Source organism: Numida meleagris, chromosome 7, assembly GCF_002078875.1.
Source record: "Numida meleagris isolate 19003 breed g44 Domestic line chromosome 7, NumMel1.0, whole genome shotgun sequence".
NCBI lineage: Eukaryota > Metazoa > Chordata > Aves > Galliformes > Numididae > Numida > Numida meleagris.
Window position 1 is genome coordinate 14,291,505 of NC_034415.1, and position 25,197 is coordinate 14,316,701.

A 25,197-nucleotide genomic window follows, 5' to 3' on the forward strand; every position below is an offset into this window, starting at 1 on the left:
GCTCTGGGAAACAGATTGCTTTCATTACGTAGCAACAAGGGAATGTGAAATTCTGAACACAAATTCCTATCTTTTATTTGAGCTTATCTGCATAAAGCCAAGTCCTAAAAGGTTTCAAAATAATGGACATTACTGATTGTGCAGAAATTGAAGTTCACCAATAGAATACAAGTTTTCTAAAAGGAAGGTCTGTTAATTAAATTCGACAAATTAAGGTTGAATATAAAACAAATAATGAAATGATTTATGTTTTCAAGCTTCTGAGTACTTCGGATGTTTGGAAATGAAGTTTACCTGAGAACTAGTGAATACAGGTTTTTTGCCAAGTCTTCTGTCATCACCTTTGTCAAATGCGGCTGTAAGAAGGAAAAGTCCTTTATTGACCATTTAGCAGGAAAGAAGGAAGACAGAACAATTCAGCCTACTGTCATTTGAAATCAGAAAGCAGTTCTTCAGGTCCCATCTTTATTTTATGAAGGCTAATTTTGGTGATATGGGAAATGTTAAATGGAAAAATATGGTTTTATGTTTGGAACAAGAAATGTGATAGCTGTAATGTCACGTGGCCACAAGCAAGTGGTTTAACCCTTCTGTTTCCCTACCTCCAGAGTAAAACACGCTTTTGTTGATCCGAGCCGACCTCATGTAACGCTTGAAGTGTACTGAGGCCTTTGAAAGTGCATACAAAAATTAACAAAAAAGAGTGACTGTCAGAATTAGAGTGACTTTTAAGTGATATACTGTCAATTATAGATTAAATTATACTATTTAAATAGGAAATTGATTACAGTAAGGTAAATTATATTAGTTTTCAAAAGTGGCAAAGCCAAAGTATCTAAATGTACACAGTAAGGTCACAGTGCCTCTCTAAATAGCATATAGCTGCATGTCATGAGAGCTATCCCTGTGATTGTCATGTGAAATTTGCAGGCACTGAATGCCTTTTTTTTTTTTTTCCCACTGTTCTACTCTGGGAGAGAAGCGCTTTTCAATAAAGCTTTTAAATCAATTGAGCTTACAGAATAGAAAAGGATATTTATAGTCAGTGTACAGACCCAGAATCAATAAGGTTTCCTGTTTTTTTTTTAAATGTTTCAGCTGAAAAAGAACTTATAAATAATGTTACTAAAAAATTAATCATTCAGTCCCTCGTGCTCTGATGTAGTATTTGTGCATGCACAAAAACGTATCTGTGTGTAACAATGAAACAAAAATTCTGTTCAATTCTAATTTAAGATAACAAAAATATTTTTAACTGTAGCACTGTAAAAATCATACAAGAAAAGATACGCTGAAAATGGCACCCCAGGGACCTAATCCTTTTCCAGCAATGACTCTGCACTTTAATACATACAAATACATTAAGATGAAATCCATATAAACCTGTGCCTAAGAAAAGACAAGACCAGTTGTGAATGATAAAATCCACAATATTATCTGTCTTCTCGTGGCATTTTTTCTCCTGTTACAGTGTTCCCTCCCATTCTAAATAGGTTAAAATCCTAAAAGACACACCACCATCACCAGAAATCTTTAAGACGGAAGTTGATTTAAATTATCTGAGCCCAATTTCACTTGAAGATTAAAATTTGTCTACCAGTAATTATGTGATTATTTTTTGCCTGTAATTAAAACCAGATAATTCATGCGGCCTGGCTGTTTACAAATAACATGTATGCTAACTCTGGATTACAGTTTAATCTACAAGAAAACAGAACAGTATCTGGCAAGATGGAGTTTGGACAACTAAGGCACACCTCAGTCTTAAGTATTTCATTTTGTATTGAAAGCACTAGTGTAAAACAGTCTGAACATTATTTACAATAAAGGCACGATCATAGAAACAAAGCAAACAATCCCCTCTGGTTTCTGAAGCCAGATCCTTAGCTTCTGAAGAACTTCATAATCCAGAAAAAAACAATCATAAATCTGTTTTCTCCAGCAGCAGTGAGACCTTATTTGACTACACCCCAAAATCATGTTCCAAGACTGATGCTGCATCTTTCTCTCAGTGTGTTGTAATTCTGGAGTAAAATTTTCATCAGCCTATTGGCACAAACAACTCTATAGCTCCCAAAATCTAGCTCCTAAAGTCTTAAACAAAAAGAACACTGAAATGTTTACCGTCTTTGAATCAAAAGTGCTTTGACTTTAAAGAGGTCTTAAACATTCTTTCCTGTTATAACATTGTACCGTCAAAGCTAATACTCAGCCGCAGCCCAAACTCGATTGTTGGTTCCGCACCCTCAGGATACTTGTGGACTTCAAAACAAAGAAACGCTCAGAACAAAAACTCCTTTTTGTTGGGAGTGCTGCCTGCTACAATTTTTAGCGAGCGCTATGCAGCTCCTTAGGGGCTCTCTGCAGTAGCACACACAATGTCACAATACCAATCAACTGTGAAAGCAAGCTGGCTGCGTTTACTCCCGGAGCCTGAGAGCAGCATTATGCAAGAGACAAGCAATATTTATGCATTATGTAGAATAAGATAAAGGACAGAAACGGAATTCATAGAAGGGATCATCTGTTTTTTGTAAATTTAATATTTCCACAGTGCTTATCTCCTTAAAATTGAGACAGATAAGGCTTTTAATCCCACTGCAGTATTTTAAATGATTTAGAGTAGCTGTAAACAAGAGTAGAATCAATCTAGATATTTCTGCTTCCTAGTATATACTCTCCGGAAAATAAAAGGAGGAGAGACTTACTTGATTTCTATGTTTGAAATTACATAAGCATGCTATCACACATCTATTCTAAAATAACATTTCAGAAACCTGAAGTGTGACAAATCGTGCTTTAATTTGTATCTGGCTCCACAGTACCACCTACATTTTATCTGCTAAACAGATTACTAAAAAATTCTAACGCCAGTTGATGCCAGGCATACCTGCTTGTATTTTCTGTTGATGGTCTGGCCTCATCAGCTTCCAGCCTTCTGTGTGACGAACAGCATAAAAAGACTGAACCAGGAAGACCCAGAGCTTATCACGCAGAGCCTGGATCTTGCACGTAAAACCCTGTGTTCAAGTAACAAATCAGCAGCTGGCGAGAGGCATATTGTCATAGCAACCAGTCATTATTCCTTTCAGAATCTACTTACTCCCTAAGCTAGATCAATGATGTCATCACTTATATTTTATAATGGCCTGGTAGATGGAGATGCTGTTTTTGAAGGATTATTGCCCACCGTGGTAGTTTTTACAATACTCTGACACCAAATCACTCCAAGGCAGACTAAAGCACTAGAAAACACTACATTCCTATTTTTTTCTTCTTCATTTTCCTATTTTTTTAAATGAACCCCTTAACAGCTCTTCACTGTCAGCTGTGTCACAACAAGGTCAAATACTCCAGGGAAAAATAATGTGTCTGATTAAATTTTCATTGCTTTTACCAAGAAGATCTACAATAGCACCAGATTACAGTAATTCATTTTGCATTTATTTTTCATTCTTTGCTTGTAGCATCATTCTGGATTTTAATCAGTATGTCATATTATGCATGAATTATCCCCAGCCAACTGCAGTTTAACTATCTTTATTTGTTATTTAGATGGCGGGAATATACATGACGTGTCACACAGAGACCGACACCTCCCCCCCAGTCCAAAAAACATGCACTTGATTGAGAGGCAGTCCTTGCTTCAGAAGTCTTAAACAAAACAAAATCATAGCTGTGATTTTTACAAGAAGATGCGTAGACAAATTATCCTCCCTTACTCTGTAAGTTTCCTGTTATACAACATTTTGATACGATTTTCCTCATCACAAATTTAAGGTGACAGTAAAGATCACCTGAGCAATAGTGCCCATGGGACTTACATTCTCAGTAATACACATTGTTATTGCCATATATAGCATTTCTCCTTAAAAGAAAAAGCTGATAACATCCACTAAACAAATGCCAGTGTCTTAGGCACTTCCAACAGGTCTTTGCATTTATGCAGATGCTTTTCTGCCCAGCTGCAGGACTGTGCCACCCAAACTCAAACAACATCATGCAGCTGGAACTCTGAAGTGTAAATACTTGAATACATAGTCCTACAAACACTGCACATTGCAAAACCTACCAACTCCTTCACGTCTGCAGAGTCCAACAACGTATTCACAGCTACAAGAAGAAAGCAGCTATTTTCATTATTTATATTGTTTTCAATTGCATTAAAAATTAGTTCTAGGAGGTCAGGTTTGCTGCTCATTGCCTGTGCCTGAGGAAACAACAAAAGGCATACATTTAAAACAAAAGAATGTACTTTGCATCTACAAAAGCATTACTTAGCAGAGAGAATCTGCTGTGGTGTCGGTGCAGGAAGCATTCCAAAAGTTGAGTATTTTCCTGTGTATCCGTTACATACACAATCCACTCTGGGCCTCTAATGAATGGTCTTGAGACCTCCTGCTAACCCAAATTTTAGGAACAAACATTCCATGATGAATTTGTCACCACAGACAACTCTAAATTCAAAGACAAAATGCTTTAACATCTCCATATTTATTTTTTTAATCCTCTACACCTTAATTTTTTTTTTCATTGGAGAAATTTACCTGCTGTGAATAGGTATTTTCAGCTAGGATCTGTGGTATTGCCAGTTTCTCGCAACAAAAATCAGTGGAAGTTTGAGTATACTGCTAATAGTCATTCCTGTAAGTACAAGCTGTCATTCTGGGGGTCTGAAGTCAGGGAAGCTTTTGGGAAGATTTTGTACATATTTATCTCTGTGCAACACAGAGATTGTCCCACTGAATTCTTCTTTGAGCACTTAGTTTAACTGAGGCGCATAACCAAAAAAGGTATTTACCCTTAATATGGGTTAATATTAAACAACAACACTTAAACTTAGAGTTGCCTGTGGTTTTTTTCCCTACAATTGTATGGTAAAGCAAAAGCTGAATCTATTCTGATTATTTAACACCCTGAACTAGTGTGACGTAATTCGATTTATTTGGAAACATAGAGCAACTTGAGGGCACTTTTACCTGCAACAGAATATAGAAGCCTTCACTTTGTACTACATGTAGGAAGTTTGCCACAATAAAAGTTAAGCATTCTTCTTGTAACCTAGATGCCACAGCCACAGCTCTCTCGGTCCACTTCACTTGGGGAAGACTATTGATCAGCCGGTCACTTTCCATCAGAAGTGAAGCAGCATTCTTGTGGTTCTTAAAATAAAAGCAAAAATTAGCCTGTTGCCCAAAGAGTCACTGCTTGTAAAAGAGTTTCTGTTCAGTTACTGAATGCTGTACAAGGATCCACTGATGTGTTCATTTCCTTTTTGAAAACAAATTTGGATTTTGATAATTCTGAACATGGTAGCTCCCTCTGGAACTAAAGGAGAAAAAAAAAATCTGTTGCTTGCTTTGTTTTGCCTACTGACGTTAGGCAGTAACAATATCCGTAGTTTTTACTGTATTTTCCAACTGAGTGTCATTATGTACTACAGAACAAAATCTTATCTGAATTACTGAATTTTTTTTTTAGGTCACTGAAAGATGTAATACATTTTTTGATGAAATAAGTGAATATTTTAAGTGAGTATGGATGGCCCAACATTCAGAATATATAAATATCCAAGCATTTTTATAGGTATGAGTCATTTTCCCTCATTTAATGGAGAGATTTTCTATGCAGCAGTCTCCTTTTCTTTGCCCCTTTTTGTCCTCTAAGGGCTGCCCCATATTGATAAGCTTTTATGTTTGCAAAATTGATAAATGAAAGAATAAAAATAGTGATACTGTTTAATTGGGTGTAACTATTAAGTTCTACAGCAGAGCAGTTCGAGGATTGCAAAACTCAGGATAGTCCCTGCAAAATTCACATTAGACTTAAGCAACTTCCTTAAGCAACTTGAAGCGTTTTTGCAGATTTTGAGTTCTTAAAAACTCCAGAGTGAGTTCCACAAGTTTTTGGATTGGGTCTTATTTGCTCAGAATTAAACGACCAGCAGAGCTGTTCTGTGGGCAGATGAGGCTTGTGCTTTATTTTTCCAATTTGTGATTACAGATGTTTCACAGGCTTCAGTTTATAAAACATTGGTGAGTCTTACAGAAACTGACCAAAACAAATTTTAACTCTCTAAAACAGGAACCAAAATACACTTTAGTCTAGACTCCAAAATCTTCTGGAGGGGCTGGATACCTGGCTGGAGTGTTACCGAGTACCACAGTCTATGACTGTTGTGCAAAAGCTGTTAAAGATAAATCATTTATTTCAGCACAAACTGCATCCACAGCATCGTGACTTATTGGAATAGGCACAGAGGGGAAGGCAGAGCTGAAGCGGTGTGGGTTTACCTTCCTGCTGTCTTGTTACTGTCTCCCTGCCTGGATGGGAGCCTAGAGCTGTGTCTACAGTACACTCTTGTCTACGCAATACACTCAAGCTAGTTTGCAGATGGGTGAGATCACAATGGACTGATCTACAATCCAGAAAGCTATACTCGAAACTTCTCAGATATTTACACGTTGTGTGACATACCACAAAGCTACCTATATATTCCAGGAAGAACTGGGCGTACTGATTTAGTACAAGGGCAAAACACTCCTGCTATCTTAAAAGCTATAGCTGCTATCTTTATTCTGTTTAAAATTAAAGCATGCTGGTAGAATGACTGCTTATTATAGCTGTGGATACTCAGTCTTCTAGTACAGCCATGTAGCTCCGAAATCTCTTTTGTTTTTCAGGCTTTCACCTGAATACATAGTAGCAGCCACCACTTACAGCTGACCTACTGGCCTCAGCACTTGAAGTGGTAAGTTTTCTCCTGCTATGTCATCCGAAAAGGGCCTGGGAAGCCTTCACAGCCCTTTCATTGAGGGGCAGTTCTTGGCCAGAATTATTCGACAGTACATTTCTTGAACTAGGGAGTATGTTTGGCAGCATGGGTAGCCATGCCTAAGCTAGTTACCTTGGATAACAACAGTCCAATGACATGAGAATAAGGTCTTCACCATGAGATATGCAAGCATTCTGGAGACCTCACATATGCAGCTGTCTAGTGCAAGAAACAAAAGCATGCTGCGACTGTTGCCTGAGCTACCTAGATTAAACTTTGTGTAGGCTAGTTCAGTTTAGTTATATACATACAGTCATGCCTGGCAACAGCAGTACAAATTTACCTTTAGCTCCCTTACATACTTCTATACTCCCATACATATTTCTATTATGATTCAGTGTATCTATAGGCTAATTACTGTGACAAATTCCTGTTAAAATAACAGCTCTACTTCAAATAACTCAGCTCTGAGGGTAGTTTTATACACAAACACAATTATAAAATATGTAAGTTTAGGCAGATCAAGATTGGAACAATGTAAATATATGACACAAACAATGAATGCTGAGGAGACCAATTCTGTACTGTCATCTGTGAAGGTGGGCATACCATACTGTTACTGTACTTTTGAAAAATCAGTGATTACCTGAAGTCTGTGGAAAAAAAAGAGGTACTGTTTTCCAAACTAGAATATAGGCAAAGAGAAGGCAATCACAGACAGTGCATACTGCCACCTAACATAACCTTTGATACAGCAGTTTGCTGTTGCTCACTCTCTGAATATACAGTGCTATGCTATGTCACAGCTGCGTTTCATAGACTCCTTTCTTATTATTATGCTAGGTTGGTGTGATTTGCTCTAGATTGTGTTCCATGAAACACAGCAAATACATTTGCAGATTAAAATCTGTTTCTTAAACTGCTGTTTTAATGGTAACTTCTACTCTGTATAACTGTAATATAGGTCTAAAATACTACTGTAATTCTCTCTTAAATTCCATTGTAAAGCTAAATACACTTAAAAATGTATTATTTTTATATCAAACACACTATACACTACTTACCAAAGACTTAATCAACATAGCAAGACAGTTGTTCTGCAGTTCAGTAGGTAGACTGGCAAAGCTTCTTTCTGACAAGCATTTTGCGAAGTGTTTTCCTACCCATCTGTTGAAAAAAAAAGTGTCTTTTTTAGGTAAGCGTGACAATAAATGTTCTAGTGCAAGTGATTCCACTAGAGTACTGTGAGGAAAAGTGTTTAAAATGTGAACTTTTATACGTCAAAATAAACCCTCTCTCTCAAAGTAAAATTGTTTCAATAGAAAGCAGAGAAACAAAAACAACCCAAAACCGTAATTTATTATATTTTAACTTACTTAATGCAGGCAGCATATAGGTGTTCCACTCCCAGTGAATGAGCAATAGCCATGCATTCTAGTACAGGTTGCTGTTTTCCAGGAATAGGCTGAAGTTAAAAAATTATCACAATTATTGTGGTTTGTGACTTAGAGAAACTGTGCAGAACTACAAAGTCTATGGAACTAGTGTTAGTTGCCACAGTATTTAAGTCTGGTTGCCTTAATGCAGAATAGGAAAATCATCTGTTCCCAGACAGGTTAATAAAGTAGCACTCAGCTTAATGAGCCTAATGCATGAAAATGCTTGACTCTAAGTAGTTGTTTGTTTGTAAACTATTTTTACTGAACAGGAATATAGTTGAACTATATGTCCATGAAATCTGATATGCCAGTAGGTAGTATTTACATATTCCTACTCCTATTAAGAACAATTACATATACAATGGAATATTTTACATTTTGTTCCATGTAATTTAATGTATCTATTTTGTGGAGTAGAATACTGCTTTTTATCGGCTGTGGTTTACAAGTTTCTATAAATAGGTGGGTGATACCGCAGGCCTTATTGCCATCATCAATCCCACTGAATTTAATAGATTCACACACAGGAATAGGTTCTGCTGACTTCAGCCTAAACATGAGCCACGCAGCAATTAAGTATCTCATCAATATGATCTGTAAGTAATGGAATCAAAATTCTTCCTTTAGGCTTTATGGTTCACAGAGTAGCATGAGAACTGACATACCTTTTGGAAAAAATTGCAGTAATCTCTCTTCAAAATGTAGATAGCTACTTCTTTCAACCCGTCCAGCCCATACATATCTGCAATGCCCAACATGCGACTACAGATAAAGCAAAAACAATAGGAATGAAACAATCATTGAGAGACATGCATTCTGCTTACAAGACAATTTACACACTAATTTCACCTATTTGCTCGGTCAAAATTTCTCAGCTACTGGCTGAGAAACAGTTTAAAAAACTCTCAGTTTCTTTACATTAAGTGTAACAAGTGAAAAAGATACTTGTGCCAGTGGAGTTCTGGCATTTTGTAATTTTTCCAAGCACTACATAAAACGTCAGCGATTACACAGTATCTGAGAACTGTGTCCCTTCCAAATAGAAAAAAGCACAGTGACCAAACTATTAATAGTTTTATACAATAATCAATACCTTAGCATTATTTTCAATAATCAATTTATTATCTGAACTTTGACATTACAGGGCATATTATAAGCAATTCTGTCTTCATTTTACATAGATAAATTTTGACTTAGAATTTCTAAACGCTGAGAAATTTTAGGGTTTTTATTTTTATTTTTTAATATTTAGTGGCAGAGTTCCAAAGTTAACATACAAGTATTTTCAGAAACTAATTCATACATTTCAGATTTTGCTAATACAGGATTATTATATAATAGCAACATGAAACTGGGATTAAGAACTATACCAGAAAAAAATGCCAACCATTATATTGGGATTTAAGACTACATAGCCTTTACATCAAACGATTGTTTCAAAATACATTCCAAATGTTCACTATTATATATTACCATGTTGTAGATATAGTTCTGAAAGCTAAGAGGAATATACAAGCAAAAGTACATTATTATATTATATGTGCTATATATTCTGCTATAAAACATCCTCCTGTTTTTCACTGTCTTTATATAATATTACCAAAACATCTGGTCCACCTTTTCCAGTAGTTGCTGAATAAACACTTCTTCAACAGCTTTATTTTTGGAATTTCCTCAAATATGTTTAGGTGCAATAATCATTACATTCGACATCTTCATCTAATTTACAAGACATTTACATTTACATCTTTGTCTTTATTCTACAAGAGGAATTTTCCTCTTAACTGAGAATTAGACTCTTAACTGAGAAAATACAGAACAAGCACAAAATAAAGTTAGAAGTAATAAAAGTTGACATATACCCAACATCAGCTTCCTCTGGGAAGTCCAGAATAGCTCCATATATAAAATGCAAGATGACACTCATTTCTGTATGGCTTATGCTGGAAAAAAAAAAAAAAAAAACAAACACAAATAGAGATGAAAAATAAGTATAGATAAAGCTACCACATTTCTTCACAAAAAAAAAAAAAAGGTCATCAAAAGGGTGATACATCATCCAGCCATTCTGTGAATGGAAGGTAACAGAATTATCAGGATAATATTAAATATATTTTCCAGATCACTGCAGTGTATCTATATGGACTATATTTTGGTTGAACTCATATTCAGTAGTTTTTTAAATTAGTCACAAGCAGACTACTAGTAAGATTAGACATAATTACCTAAATATTGAAATTACATATACTGATAATATGAAGAAGGGATTAAAAAAAAACTTAAGTCCTTTACTAGTAATAAGTCAGTTTTTAAGTAGGCAGATATTTCACAATTGTTTTATAATACATTAAATTCATTACTTTTACAAATATATCTAAGCTTTTCCTGCAATATAAATAGATTCAGTAGTTATATTACAATGCTAGGTAGGAATGTTGCATTTCAAAATATTTAGACAAAGTCTTTGTAGCTGGATTCAGATTAAGAAACCTGGAAGTCCTTCACAGAGTTATGTTTGCAATTTTCAAAACCTGTAAGTGCTGAGTACATTACTATAAATGGAACTTTGACATGCAGACTGAGTTAAGATCCTTTGAAATGTTAGGCACGATTAAGCCACAGATATTGATGACTAAAAAGAAAAGATAAAAATGGTTGCAACACACTAGGAAGCAAAATCGACACACATGGTAGCCATAAAATCATAGAACAGATTGGGTTGGAAGGGACCTTAAAGATCATCTAGTTCCAATCCCTGCCATGGGCAGCATTGCTGCCCACTAGATCAGGCTGCTCAGGACCCCATCCAGTCTGGCCTTGAACACCTTCAGGGATGGGGAACCCACAGCCTCTCTGGGGAACCTGCACCAGTGCCACACCACCCTCTGAGGGAAAAATTTCTTCATAACATCTAACCTAAATCTCCCCTCTTTTGGTTTAAAGCCATTCCCCCTTGTCCTATCATTATCTGCCCATGTAAAAAGTTTATTTCCCTCCTGGTAGTAAGCTCCCTTTAAATACTGGAAGGCCACAATGAGTTCTCCCTGGAGTCTTCTCCAAGCTAAACAAGCCTAGATCCCTCAACCTTTCTTCATAGGAGAGGTGCTCCAGCCCTTTGATCATCTTCACAGCCCTCTTCTGGACCTGCTCCAACAGCTCTGTATCTTCCTTATGCAGAGCAATCAGCTGAAAGGAGTTTCCCCAGTCTTGATAGCTGTTATCCTATGCAGAATTTTTATTATTTCAGAATAAAGCCACATGTATTTTATTTGCAAGTGTTTAAAAAGACAGCATGCAAATGTACATCTTGCAAAAAAAAAAATTACATCAGAAAAGAAAAAAAAAAAAGGACATGATTCTTAATTCCAGAAATTACAGGACATCAGCATGAAAACATACCAAACGTAAAGATTAAGCACTTCTCTGGAGAATTTCTGAAAAACAAGGATTAAAGTTTCTTGGCCAAAAATTAACACATACAGAAATCAAATGCTGGGAGAGAACTGTAAACTCTAAAGTAATTGTTGACTATCAGCCTCTAAAGCATTCTCAGGATAGGATAAAAGTTAAAGAATCAATTAAAAATGAATTGATTTATGAGCATTAAGTTTATAACCAAATCAACAGATTGCTGCAAAATCAGGAAAGCTATATTATTGCACAGACAGAATATTAAAATGATGAAAATACAAGAAAGCTTGGCCAAGAGATTTCATATTATCTTATTGCAATTACAATTTGAAGCACTCTAAGGTACACAGTTCTTTCAGAAGAAAGCTGAGTTGGCCAACATCACGGTTAAACTACAAAAAGCTAACCTGTAGATGTGTCAATATTAATTTGTTTTTAAAGGTGATTTAAAACCTTTGCAAAACTATTGCAATTGATTTTTCCGTTACTAAAAAGAACTAACGTGGCAGCTCCTCTGTTTGTAGACAAAAAATCTGAAGCATTTGCCCTGCACTGACAGCTCAGTTATTGTCAGCTCTTACACAGAAGGTCATAATGAACAAACATACTAGTCAAAATTTTGTATGATATCATTATTAAACACTAATTAAGAAATATAATTGTTTGTCTTTACATCATAAATATACTTGTACAAAGAGAGATGAAGATATACTGCTTATGCAGCTGTGATGCTTTTCATGACATGTACAACATGGAGTAAAAGTGTTAAATAGACTGAATACTAAAACAGACTACAAAAAAAGTATTAGCACCCTTTTGTGAAAAAGACTTCCCCTGAGCCATGTGACATTTTTAACAAATATACATACACCGTTTCATACTTAAGTCAAAGCAGTAGTCAGGAAATGTATCAGGTTGAACAAAAACGTCAAGGCAGATGAATTTCCAGTGCACAGCACACTTGCTAGGTATTTGCAGTGATTTTAAATTGCGTACCTTTGCTCTCACAAGGCTTGCAAAGACAACACTTACCCTTGAAGAGTGATGTGCTCTTGGGAGCTTTCAGCCCAACTTCCACTCAGCATAGCAGCAAAGTAACTAGATCTGGCACATAAAATGGCCCTGAGAGAGAAAAGGTAAACATTATTCTACCAGATACAAATACTTATTATGAGACTCTCTGATAACATTGATTTAAATCTTTGCCCTTTATGCATTAAGGTGTCATCTGTATATCTTATGCCTTCTCCCCCTATATATTCGGAATTTAAAAAAATGCTAAAGAAAAAAAACAAAAGCACTCTAAATTTCTCTGCTATAGCTTTCTTCTAGTACAACTGACATCCACATAGAGGAAATCTATTTTCACAAATATTTTCCTTTCATATGATACAAAACTGCACATTAATTTCTTCTATTTACCAAATAAAGTAAATTATCTTGTTCATACAGCATCATTTTGATCAAATAATTATATCCTGAACCTCTGCATCGAATTGTCTTTACACTACAACACGTCTCTTTATTTAAATGAAAAGAGAAGTATAAGATTTTTTACTCAAAATTGTCTGGCTACTTACCAGCACATACTAAAAGTAAAAAAAAAACAAAACTTAGTAACAGTATAATCCAACAATATGCTATGTGTTTCTAGCACTATTTGTGAAGAGCTATCCATTCTGTTTAGACTTACTACCCTGTACTGCATATTCAAAAGGCATAACTAGCTATAAAAGGGCTCATCCAATTTACTACTACTTCAAAGGCAATAAAGAAACCCCAGGCCAGCAGTATTTCTCCCAGTATCGGTGTTCAGAGAACAGATGAGAAAACATTTGCAACAGGAGCATTTTATGGTGGAAGCAAAAGGGCAAAAGGCAAGAGAAGATAGTAGATGAGAACTGCTTTATGATTCCAGCCTTCCTGATTTACACCAGTTATAGCATTAGCCTTAATGCGTCTTATCTGCACTATGGTATCTGTAGATGATATTCTCACACCTACGATATTTTTCCTGACACCTATTAAGATTCTTGTTATTTATAAAACTGCTATTTGTCATGTATTTCCTGTGGCAGAAAAAGCAAGTGTTACATCTGGCATGAGAATAATTACAATTTTTTTTTTAACAAATATTTGTTGGCTCTTAAGAAGTTTCATAGCACTTTCATTTTTGCATAGGAAGTAGTAAGAAGAATGCTATCTATGTTTTCTTTTCTAGTCAGATATTCTGCAGTCGCTCATAACTCTCTCTTCTTCCTTCATTGGGAGCCTCAGTATTTAAAATTAGGAACTTCTTGGACATTCCTCCGGTGATTTACCCAGCAATAACAATAATGAAGCTTTTACAGAATGTCTTACATTGCAGTTTAATATGTCCACACTTAAATGGGTATTGTATCACAGCTCTGAGCACGCTATCTTGTTTTTGCAAGATACTACACAGTATCACAGAGATGAAACACACTATGTACAATTCTGTCATTCTACTTCAGACAAATTTTAGTCATTAGCAGACTACTGACAAGTATGTATTACCTAAACATATAGCATTGATAAAAGTGTAGCTTATAAAATATATCAATATACCATATGAACTTGACATAAATTTATCTGTTTTTCTGTTGTTGTGGTTTGCACCACAAGTTTATTACTGATCACACTGTGTTGCTGCACAGAACTCTAATAATACAACAGCATCAGTAAGGTACAGCTTGTCAACTCTCTCAGAGTGCTGCTCTGGTGTAAAGTATACTGGAAGTTCATCAGACTTCGTGAGAAAGTAAGAAGTACTGAGATGATTAAACTGTCTCCAGTCTTAGAATTTTAAAACAAAAAAACAACAAAAAAAATCAACTTAAATCATCCTGGTACTTTCACCAGGATTGTACATGAAGTTAGCTTTCCCTTATTTACTCCTGCTGTTCATATGATCTGGTGCTAAAACAAGCAACTATTGTGCATGTTTCAGAACATCCTTGCTTTCCCTATGATTTGCTGCCGTATTTTTTGATGCTGGTTAGACTAGATGCATTGCTTCAGGCAGTAAGTGGCCTAAATTAAAGAATCTCTGATGATGGAATGCTTTTGTCGAGTTTCTTTTTGCAATAAAGAACTCGTTTCTCAAAGTTGCAACGTGCGTTCATATAGCGTAGACCAGAATTAAAAAAAGCAAGCCTAACCACAGCCCATTCTGGAAATCTAACATATATCCTAACTCTGTTATAAAAAATAAACCAAACAGAAAACCTCAACCAACCAACCCACCCCCACTACTATGACGCACCTTCTGTAAAGATATATCCAGTGTCAGTAACAAAACACCCTACACCAGTTTTATGTTGAGAAAATACTAAATGTAGTTGAGATTTTTGAGTATCTCCCTGTTATTTACTTGTACATAAAGCAAATAAAATACAGGCTCTCCAATTTGCTACTTCAAATGCAAACATTACATGCAAACAGACTGATACCAAATGTACAAGATAAGAATAGTACTGCCCCTTTAATTTACTTTCCCAACCTACAGGAGTCAAGTGGGCCAAAGTTCTTAAATGGTCTTGGACTTTCAATCTAGTAAAGGTTGCTGACTTCCTGAAGGCAGATTAGCAGTCTGTACATAGGCATGACTGATGTAATCAACGTAAAGTCAGATTTTGTATGCACAGATTCTGAAGAGTAGGAAAAAAAAGGAATAATTTCAACTGCAGATTTTTTTTTTAATACGTACGGTAATTTTATTCAGTAGCAATAGCTGAACAGTTTATTAGTAGATTTTTCTCTCCTTAAAGAGAGCACAGGTTATTTTTGAAAAGTTAACAAAGAAAACCTACACAGTATTTATACATGAAGATATAGTCATTATATGAGTTTACAATGGCCAACTTAGAAGAAACTGATCATTTATATACCTGTGAGCTTGAAAGTCTTTGCCTTCTATGCAAATACTAATATCTGGACAGCAACGCTTCTTGTAGAGCCTCAGTAAGTCATCTCCTAATGCAGAAGCAGTTTCTAGCTTGGAATTACCTGCAGGTGGGGAGAAGTAGCCATTTTCACTTTGTCTAGCATATACTAGACTATTTTCAGGATACAACTTGAAATATTTGAAAGAAAATAATTTTCACAATATCAGATTCTAACATTTCATAGTTAAGGTAGAATTTTCCTTGAAAGGTTTTTCAGAGCCAGCAGTGGGACATGCGTTTTACTTGGCATCACGAGCAGAGGTACTGGAAAATGAACAGCACTTCTTGTTTGGTATATATACAAGAGGAGTGCTACAGTGACTCTTGTAAGATCATGTAGCAAGTTCATTTCTTTTATCTGGTACCTCAGTAGTCGTGAAAATTAAACTTTGAAGAAGTTCAGGCTCCTGTAGGGCTACTAGCTTCTGCATGAACAGATTTGCTTGATCATACCCTACTGACACAGCTGTAGGAGGAGCAACTACCTCCAGTGTGGATGCAGTCACATCGGTAGTAGGGAGGGCTCTGAAAGATTCCAAAGCCCTCATAAAATAAGATGCATTGTAACTAGTATGATTACAAAAAAAAAAAAAAAAAAAAAAAAAAAGATGGGGGGGGGGGATGTTCTGTGAAAGTCCATGTGCTCAGGACTAAAGTTACTAAAGTTTGCTGGATTACAGAGAAAAAGCGGACACCGTGATGATGTACATGCCCAGTGCTTAGCACATCCTTTCAGATTTCCACTATGGACTGGTAGGGAACTGTTCCTGCCAAACTTTTCCAGCAATTCATTTTGTCAGAGTACATGAAAACAAGGTAGACCATAGCAAAGAATATCCAAGTAGGTTGTGTTACAACAGTAGCTTTAATCTTTTCCCTCATTTTTACATCTGTATAAACCTTTGGATAATCAATTAAAAGGGAAAAAAAACCCACACAACAAAACCAAGAAAAATACAGTAACAAACCTACCTGCCATGGCTTTGTTACTTTCTGCATCAGTGACTTCTGGAATTTCCCCTTCACTGCTAGATGAACAAGCAACTTCTTCCTGAATAGCTCTGCTTAGCGCATTCTGATCAGCTCTTGCACTTTTGTCATCTCCAAGACAAGTTACATCTGTTGCAGTGTTCTGAAGAGCAGTGTTGTTTTCTTGTATTAATTTGGGCTCCAGAACCTTTTTCATCATAGCCAGTTCCTCAGATTCTTGAAGGTTTTTATCAGATGAATATACAAGCCTAAAAGATGACACTAAATTTCACTCCTGCAATTTTTTAATTAACCAACCAAAAAAAAAAATCTAAAAAAATGACTTTTTTTGTCTAACAAAGTTCATGAACAAAAAGAAAAAAACTGGACTGTACAGCAATTAATAAGAAAACTTCTTAAAACTCCACAAAAAAAAGGCGTTTCTTTAACGCTTCCCCCCAAGAAAAGAACAAAAACAACATTACTAATAAAACATTCTGTCAAGTTACAAGGAACAAAGGCATTTTTTCCTACTTTTTGTAGTTCATATACCATCATCATGTGCTGGCAAAAGCAAAAGCAAAGTGTATTAGTAATGATAGATCACAGGTTTATAAGTCTTAGTGTGACCAAGAAAAGACTTTATCTTTGTAAATCAAATTAAAAAAAAATCAAAACATGAAAATCTTCTAACATCAAGAACCCAAGTGAAGAACTATGGGAAGCTTTAGAGAGAAAAAAAAAATTTCAAAAGGAATTGCTTGAAAGCATGAAAGTTTTCAGTTAAGATTACTCTAAAGTTTTCATTTTTCTCATATAGTAATTCCAGCTTCCCGCTTTCCCATCTGTTTCACCAATTTATTTTTGGCTCAGGATCTGGAAAGGCTAACAAAGCCTGCAGTCTGTGACTGCAGAGCTCTCATATTTAAAGAAAGATGCTGCTCTTCAGCAACTTAATAGAGCCTTAAATAGTCAATGTGAACAGATAACATGTTTTATCTGTGGTTTCATACCAGATAAATGAAGTTAACAAAGTTTAACAGAAGAGCTACAGTTGCCTAGGATTCCATAGATAGATACTTGCAGATCTGTGTTTAGTCACTCATTCCATGGCAAAGAGGATTTATTGTTAATGCTGTGAACCCAGGAATTTGAATATGCTACTCGAACACTGTGCTGTTAAAGGGGCAGAGAAAAGATATAAAGAAATTACCTTCCCATATTCAAAAGCCTTGAGTCCTCATTCTTAACTCTCAACACGTTGGGTTAATGTTTCAACACAACTTTGTGTACTCACCGCTCTGTTGCTGTTGCATATTCACCATGTAAAGACAGTACAACTTGATTCTGAGGGAGAATTGGTTCTAACAGATGTACTGCTTTATCATAAAATAATTGTTTTAATATTCTTGCTTTCTTTCTGCCAATAACCGAAAAACATATCTGTAGGCAATCTGCTAAACTAGGCAATGAAGCAACAGGGAATTCTCAGGGTATTTTCAGATAATTTACTTAAGAAACCTCAGGAATATGGTTCTATTACCAGTAAGCTTAAGTCAGTAAAAATAGCATCAGTTACTGCAACTAGGAAGTCTACAAATAAAACAAGTAAACAGACATGCTGTTAAATCAGAACCAAGCGACTGGTTTCTAGATCTGAAAGGTTACTCTATGATCCACTTGTTTCATCCTTTGAGTTAAGAAGCACATCTCCTTACTGCAGACCACAGCCACTGTCTGCAAGACTGACAAAATCACAAAGTGACATGGTCCAAACCACTTAAAAGCCATGGAAAGAACACAGTTAAGCAAAGAAGTGGAAAAAAACTTTATTTAAAACAAACAAATCATATTTAAAGTTATGCGGAACTCATTTTTGTTATTTCCAAGAATTTCACTGGAACACCAAGCTTTACCGAAACCTACTAGGACATACGCTCTTGAAAGGACCGTATAAACAGGAGGGGGAATGATTGTTTATGAGGGTGGATAAGGAGAAGGGGGAATGGCTTTAAACTGAGGCAGGGGAGGTTTAGATTTAGATACCAGGAGGAAGTTTTTCACTCAGAGGGGGATGACGCACTGGAACAGGTTGCCCAAGGAGGTTGCGGATGCCTCATCCCTGGAGGCATTCAAGGCGAGGCTAGATGTGGCTCTGGGCAGCCTGGTCTAGTGGTTGGCAACCCAGCACACAGCAGGGGGGTTGAAACTCAATGATCATTATAGTCCTTTTCAACCGAGGCCATTCTAAGATATGATTTTATGACAGCCACTCTTACTGTCCCAAAGCAGCTGTAAACCTGCATGAAAGAACACTGGATTTAAATATTAACTGAATCTATAACCATATTCTCAGCTACCTAGGTAGCAGCCTTTTAAATCCTTCCTACAACAGATTCTGCTTTCTCTGAGAGAGAGTTCTCCACTGAAAGCCCATCTGGAGAAAACAGCTAGCAGCCTCCCTCTCCTTAAACGAAGTTATTTTTATATACACGTACACCTATGTACATATATATATATATAAACAGATACATAAATAGATCTATAAATATGCATACACACATGCATATTTATATGTACATATACATCAGTGTCACTAGCTAAGTGCTTCAGAGTTGTTAAATGCTCAGTGTTTAAACAGACAATGTCTGGTACATGTTGTTGTAGATATGTTATACATATGCCCAGATTTGTAGAATATTAGTAAAGAGATTACAAAACAGGCTTGAACAAGTCATTAATTCAAGGAGAGAGGGTCATTTTTCTATTTTGATTTCTTTTTTCCTGAGTTCAGTTAGCAACACGGAACAACTGTTAATGCTAAAATCCATCAGAAAACTCTCCATCATAGATACCACAGATAGCATGAAGCACGAAAGTCTGACCTATATGAAAAGGGCTAAGTCTACTTTTTTTGGCAGCACAGCATCAGTTTAATGTAACCATAACTTTAGAATAGAGGGACAAGTAGCTACTTGGTATTGTGAGGGATAATACAATCAGCAGACACAGACTAAACAAATTATGTTTTCCTTTTATTTACAACTTGTGCAGATACTGTGTGTTGTTTTCAATAGGAACTTGGTATAGCACATGCTAGAACTTCAAGCAGTATCTAGATTTGCCTCAAATATCTTCTGCAGATGTCTAAAATACTGTATCACACAGTTTTACTCAAACAGTAGATCTTTGTGTTATCATAATGAAATGCCAAAATAATCAAGATCTATTAACATTTGCTGATAAAATAACAATGAAGATGTAGAAAATACACCAACAATTTCCCACCCGTGGTTTTAATGAAGTCTTCCATGAATGTAACTGCAGCAAATAGTTTGGTGCATTGCACTTAACCTTGGGTGACTTGCTAAGATATTTCAGCAATACATCTATAGCAGTGAATCTTTGTTAATGCAAGTTAGGCATGTCACATGCACAACCTCAATTTACCTGAATCACTTGAGATTCTTTAATTTCCCTTTAGATTAGCTAGAAGAACTATCTGCTTGATAGTGCTTAGCTTTTTGTAGCTGAGATGGTTATTTTAACTTAGTTGATTTATCATGAAAAGTATTTCTCTAAATTTCTTCTCATTAGATGCATCATAGTCTTTAAACAAAGTTTAAAGGAATTCAGCATACATAAGCAGAAGTTATATTTTGTTTCCCCCACAGAATAGCCAGTACCTAATTGGAACTATGAAAATATCTAGCAGCCATTGAGAGTAATTTTGTGCACAATTTGTTTAAAGAAATGCTTCCCATTTGCACTACTTGGTAAACCAACATTATGGAACTCTAAATGGAAATTAACTATATTTAAAGAACAAATACTCCCAAGTTTTTATGGAAACCTGACATGGAAGAGAAGGCCAATCTACAAATAGACTAAACCATCATCTTCTGTAGTGTATTTGAGGTCATGTAATTTTAGCAGATATCCCACCTTCTGGCTTGTTTTCTTTTCTGTGCACAAAGGAAAGATTCTGACAGACACGACAGTAGTGAAATTGCAAGAGGTGTGACTAAATGACAGATGAAACTGGAACAATGCTATCGGGCATCCGCTGTACTAATTGTAGCAGCTATAGACTATATTTTTTTCTATAAAGCAAAGGCGTACATAGAGTCTACAGAGAAACTGTCATCATGCTGTCTAGTAGTTTCCCTTCAAGAACATTTTCCTCTGTACTTAAACTAGATATAGCATCCTTCTACTGTCAGATACAGAACTGTACAAACATAACAAGGTTGAAGCTTTGGTTGGTCTACTTTGAGTCAATTGCTGGTGCCGCAAATTAATCCTTGTGGCAATAAGTGTCACAATGACAATTGTATTCCTTTGTATTTGATCAATATATATTGCTTCTTAACTTCATCCAGCTGTCACTAGGTCTTCCCTCTTCCCTTCCTTAAATCACATCCCTTTTAATAGAAATATCAGGAGATAGAGTAGTGACTAGATTTTCATTTCTAAAGTTGTCTTTTCCAGTTTGAAATGACAGTCTGCCTTTTTCATTTTACTTAGTTATTTAAGTTAAACCAGTACTGAATCACTCTGATAGTACTAAGCCATCCAAAACTTCAAATATATCTACATGTTATGAAAGGGAGAAAAAAGATATATTGCATCTAAAATAACACACACTAGCAAATAAACACTTCCTGTGATTTTTTTAATGATATTTGTTATTATATGCAATTATGCTCCCTTTTCCTACCCATAATATTATTAATACTGCTCTAATACAGCAGATTAATGTTTGAAATATTGCCGTTAAAAATTAAAACACTTAACAAATGAGGGCTGCAACTACAGGGAAAAAAGTCTAGATCAGGCACAGGATATCCTAAACACAGACATGCAGTTCAAACTTTTAACAAGTCTGTCAGTTGAGGAAGTTCTTGTTTTCAATCTTACCTAAATTTGAGCCTGTCAAATTTGGTTGACAGGAGGCCCTGAGACTGATGTTAAGATTTAGTTATAAGTATTTAATCTTGGTGAAAAACAAACAAACAAACAAGGCAATCTACTACCACTAGAATTATAGCCATGATAACAGTATTTTAGTGACAGTAGGAGCATTACAGTGAACTGAGATGATTTTACAGTTAAGGCTACACATCTGCTAAGAAAGCACTTTGTAGCTGAGACTGAAGATTCGGTGCATATAGCCTTTTTTGTGTATGCACGCTATATATACACATATATTTTCCATATAGTCCTGCTTGATGATATATAGAATTTAATCTCTTGTCTAGATACTGTTTGACCATGTCAAATATGTATTTTCCATACCTGTGTTTCTCCTCATTTTTAAGTTGTATGAATTAATAAAATGTAGGTTCCAAATCTATAAAACCATAGAATCACAGGATGGCTTGGGTTGGAAGGGACCTTAAAGATCATCTGGTTCCAACCTGCTGCCATGGGCAGGCACACTTCCCACTAGATGAGACTGCCCAGGGCCCCATCCAGCCTGGTCTTGAACTCCTCCAGGAATGGAGCATCCAAGAAGGAATTTTCCTCACACCTCAGTGATACGAAGGAAGAAAATTCCCTTAACTTCCTTTGTTACAACAGTCCATCCTTACTGGAGGAACAAGTCAAATTCAGTATGGATTCTATGCAACTTCATATACTTTCTTACCCTTCATGGGAAAAAGGGTAAAAAACAACTTACCTCTCAGAGGGCAAGATATTAATGATCTAATTACCTGTGACAAACTGTTGTCCTTCCAGGATGCTGAGCTTCTCCCTTCTCAAAGCAGACTGTAGAACCCTGCTTGAGCAGTAATTTCCTGACATTGACTTGCTTGCAACTGTTGACCTTTTTTAGCTGCGTTTTTAAGAGTTGACAGAAGGCTACTGGAGGGGAGACTCACTATTACGGTGTTGTAACACTGGCAAAGTATAGGGTGATCAGCATCTGCAATATGGATGCTGCACTTCCTTGTGACCAATAGTTTCTTCCTGGTGTCTTCAGGCACTGAAGTACAAAGGGGAAAACAAAGCAGGGCTCAGCTATTTCACACTGAGGCTGAGCAGAAAGACCAGCATGAAGCTCACCATGTCCTCCAACCTGCTCAAAAACAGAAGTTTGGCAACGGGAGCTGCACAGGCTCCAGCACACAAGCAACATGTGGCCCATGTCCCTCTTGCACAAGAAAGGCGGAGGCCCAAAGGAAGTCTCACCAAGATGAAGCCAAATATAGCTTATGAGAAAGAGAAATCCTAAATCCCAAAGGAAAGCTAAAAGACAAGCTAAATGAAAACAGGAAAAGGGAATGAAATGTTATTATAGGTTTGATGAAAGCTTCAATACTACACTAGCATTCTGCTTCTATTCTATCGAGGAACAGTATTTATAACCAGAAAATCTAGAACACTTATAGACAACTTTCTCTCAGGAGCTCAACTGCAGCACCAGGTCTTTGGTAAGGTCTAGGCTGCAAGTCCTCACGGTAATTCTTGTGCTCCAAGAACTAGGATACATTCCTCTCAACAAACTGTAACTCGAGGCACTGCTTTGGATATGCTAAGATCTAAGTTATTTGTATCTTAGCTATAAGAATCACAGATACTAGCAGAAGTCACCAGTCCAACAATGAAGCTAGGCTCTTTTCAACCAGAGCTGCTTCCTTCCCTTGGTCCAAAGCCTTTCACTGTCATTAAACTTCAGTGCATTCTGTGGCACTCGTTTCCACAGAACATGCTAGGTGGCTCAATTTAAATGCTGAAGTATGAAACATTGTTTTTTTTTTCCCTCAACTTAATCTTCAATCTTGCAAAATACAACTTCGTACACTGTTCTGAACATATGTGGAAGTTTACCTAAGAACTGAAAAGAGTTTGAGGACTCTCTTCAAAAAGAAGAATTTTTAAGAATGGAAAAAGGTTTATACTTAGATGAGCTGTTTCAAGTTATAAGATCTTTTTCACAACTAAGACCGTACTTCTTGGAGAGCCCGCAGGACTCTCTGCTGCAAACACAGACCAAAGGGGAAGCAAATATTTCTGAGCTGTAGACATGTTAAGTGCTTCCCATTAAAACAGTAAAGGTGTACTATAGCAGTATGTAGATAATTAAGATAATTATTCCCAACAACTTCCCAATTCGCAAGTTAAAATAATTTGGAGGTTTTTTAATCTGCAGTATCACATTTCTGCATGAAAGGTAAAGTAATGAAATTGAACTAATGCACGTAAAACAAAAACTGTGTTCTGCTTCTCATTGTTTCGCTGATGCTTGATTGAGACCAACAGTAAACTGACCAACACCAGTTTATCAGCCTGCTCAGCTACATTGATTACATGGCTTTAGATATTAATCTCAATTCAAAAAGTATCATTTCATACTTAAAAATTTCATACCCTGAATAAATATTTCAGCCATCTGCTGCCTTATTTACAAATTTATGAAAAGAATAGGTGAAAGCAACAACAGAAGGCCAGCCAGCCTATATTACTTTTAGGCATTTAACTCTAGAATAGCAACACCTTCTCCTTTCTCTCATCAACTCCTCAAGAGCCTAAAAGTGCATATGTTTTCTTCTAGGCACATCCGGAATTCTTTGGGAAGTGTGACAGTGCTCTGCTTCCATGCACACCCATGCTGGCCATCGGCTACATCAGCGCTGCTGTGAAGGAGGTAGGTGCATCACTGCGACTTTGTCAGGGTAAAGCAAGTACTGCTCGGCTCTTGAGAAGAATGAGAGGTACTATGGGTCAGGGAGGACTGTAAGGCCTGGTGGTACCACCAGTCAGCACCCCCTCATTTATTGGCCTAAAGTTTGGAGCAGACAAGCATGATGCCACAGAGGTGCTAGCAGCTGGCGCTGGGAATGCAGCCCAGCCTTTGCAGCAGTCCCTGGGCAGCTGCCAGCCCACCTGCACCTCCTCCAGCACCCCATGTTGCTGCACTGCTCGGCCTCGGCCATGATGGCTTTGGGGATGGCCACGTAGTTCCTGACCTGATGCATCAGTCATGAAGTTCTCCTGGCTTTCCTAGTCAGTAGTGACCATTTCTCAACATACCACTAGCACTTTCTTCCTTGTTTTTGACAGTTAGCCTTGCTATTAGTGTAGTGATAGCCACAGACAATTTTAAAGGATACGTTCAGCACTTTTGCTGCTTTTCCTCCGTTTTGATTGTACAAGCCTCTACAATGCATTGAACAGCACGTAGCTGTGTGCCATCAGAGGAGGGATGGAGGCAGTGGGAAATAAGCAAGGTACAGCAAAGTCTTCTGCAAACGCTGCGGGAAGGCTGTGAAAGAACTGCTTAGAAAGGGAAAGCTTCACAACAGGTGTTAGTGCCGGAAAGTGGAAGTCGGGGGCTCAGGAACGCCCCCAGCCCGCTGATCCCCCCCGCGGCCGCGCACTCACCGCAGGAAGCGCCGGAGCTCGGGGGGCCCCGGCCCGTGCAGTCGCAGTGTCTCGCGGGGCGGCCGCCCCCCGCCCAGGCCGCCGAACAGCCGCGGCGCCCGCGCCAGGAGCACCGCCCGGTGGGCCCGCAGCTCCGCGTCGCCCACGTGGATCGTCACGTCGGAGAGCGTCCCCTCCGCCAGCAGCCTGCGGGAGCGCACCAGCACCGTTACCCGTACCGCCACGGCCGGCCCGGCCCGGCCCGGCT

At 37.1% G+C, this 25,197-nt stretch overlaps 1 protein-coding gene and 1 long non-coding RNA gene across 3 annotated transcripts in view; one reads left to right on the forward strand and one right to left on the reverse strand.

Annotated features, from left to right (window-relative positions):
* Positions 1-25,197, forward strand: part of LOC110402244 — a 99,287-nt gene that overhangs the window by 17,261 nt on the left and 56,829 nt on the right. Inside the window, exons 3-4 of the long non-coding RNA XR_002440990.1 lie at positions 6,684-6,751; positions 24,121-24,213. This is a non-coding gene — a long non-coding RNA (uncharacterized LOC110402244). The remainder of the gene's footprint in view (positions 1-6,683; positions 6,752-24,120; positions 24,214-25,197) is intronic.
* Positions 1-25,197, reverse strand: part of LOC110402239 (uncharacterized protein KIAA1107-like) — a 39,412-nt gene that overhangs the window by 13,831 nt on the left and 384 nt on the right. The window contains exons 2-13 of one of the 2 annotated variants that reach the window (XM_021404079.1): positions 24,951-25,136; positions 16,566-16,831; positions 15,537-15,654; positions 12,658-12,747; positions 10,077-10,157; positions 8,880-8,976; positions 8,152-8,240; positions 7,840-7,942; positions 4,980-5,162; positions 4,073-4,210; positions 2,891-3,020; positions 295-356 (exon numbers count right to left, since the gene is read on the reverse strand). In XM_021404079.1, coding sequence (XP_021259754.1) covers positions 295-356; positions 2,891-3,020; positions 4,073-4,210; positions 4,980-5,162; positions 7,840-7,942; positions 8,152-8,240; positions 8,880-8,976; positions 10,077-10,157; positions 12,658-12,747; positions 15,537-15,654; positions 16,566-16,831; positions 24,951-25,136 — 1,543 coding nt within the window. Of the gene's footprint in view, positions 1-294; positions 357-2,890; positions 3,021-4,072; positions 4,211-4,979; positions 5,163-7,839; positions 7,943-8,151; positions 8,241-8,879; positions 8,977-10,076; positions 10,158-12,657; positions 12,748-15,536; positions 15,655-16,565; positions 16,832-22,279; positions 24,125-24,950; positions 25,137-25,197 lie in introns of those variants that run through there. The other variant, XM_021404080.1, reaches the window with a different exon arrangement.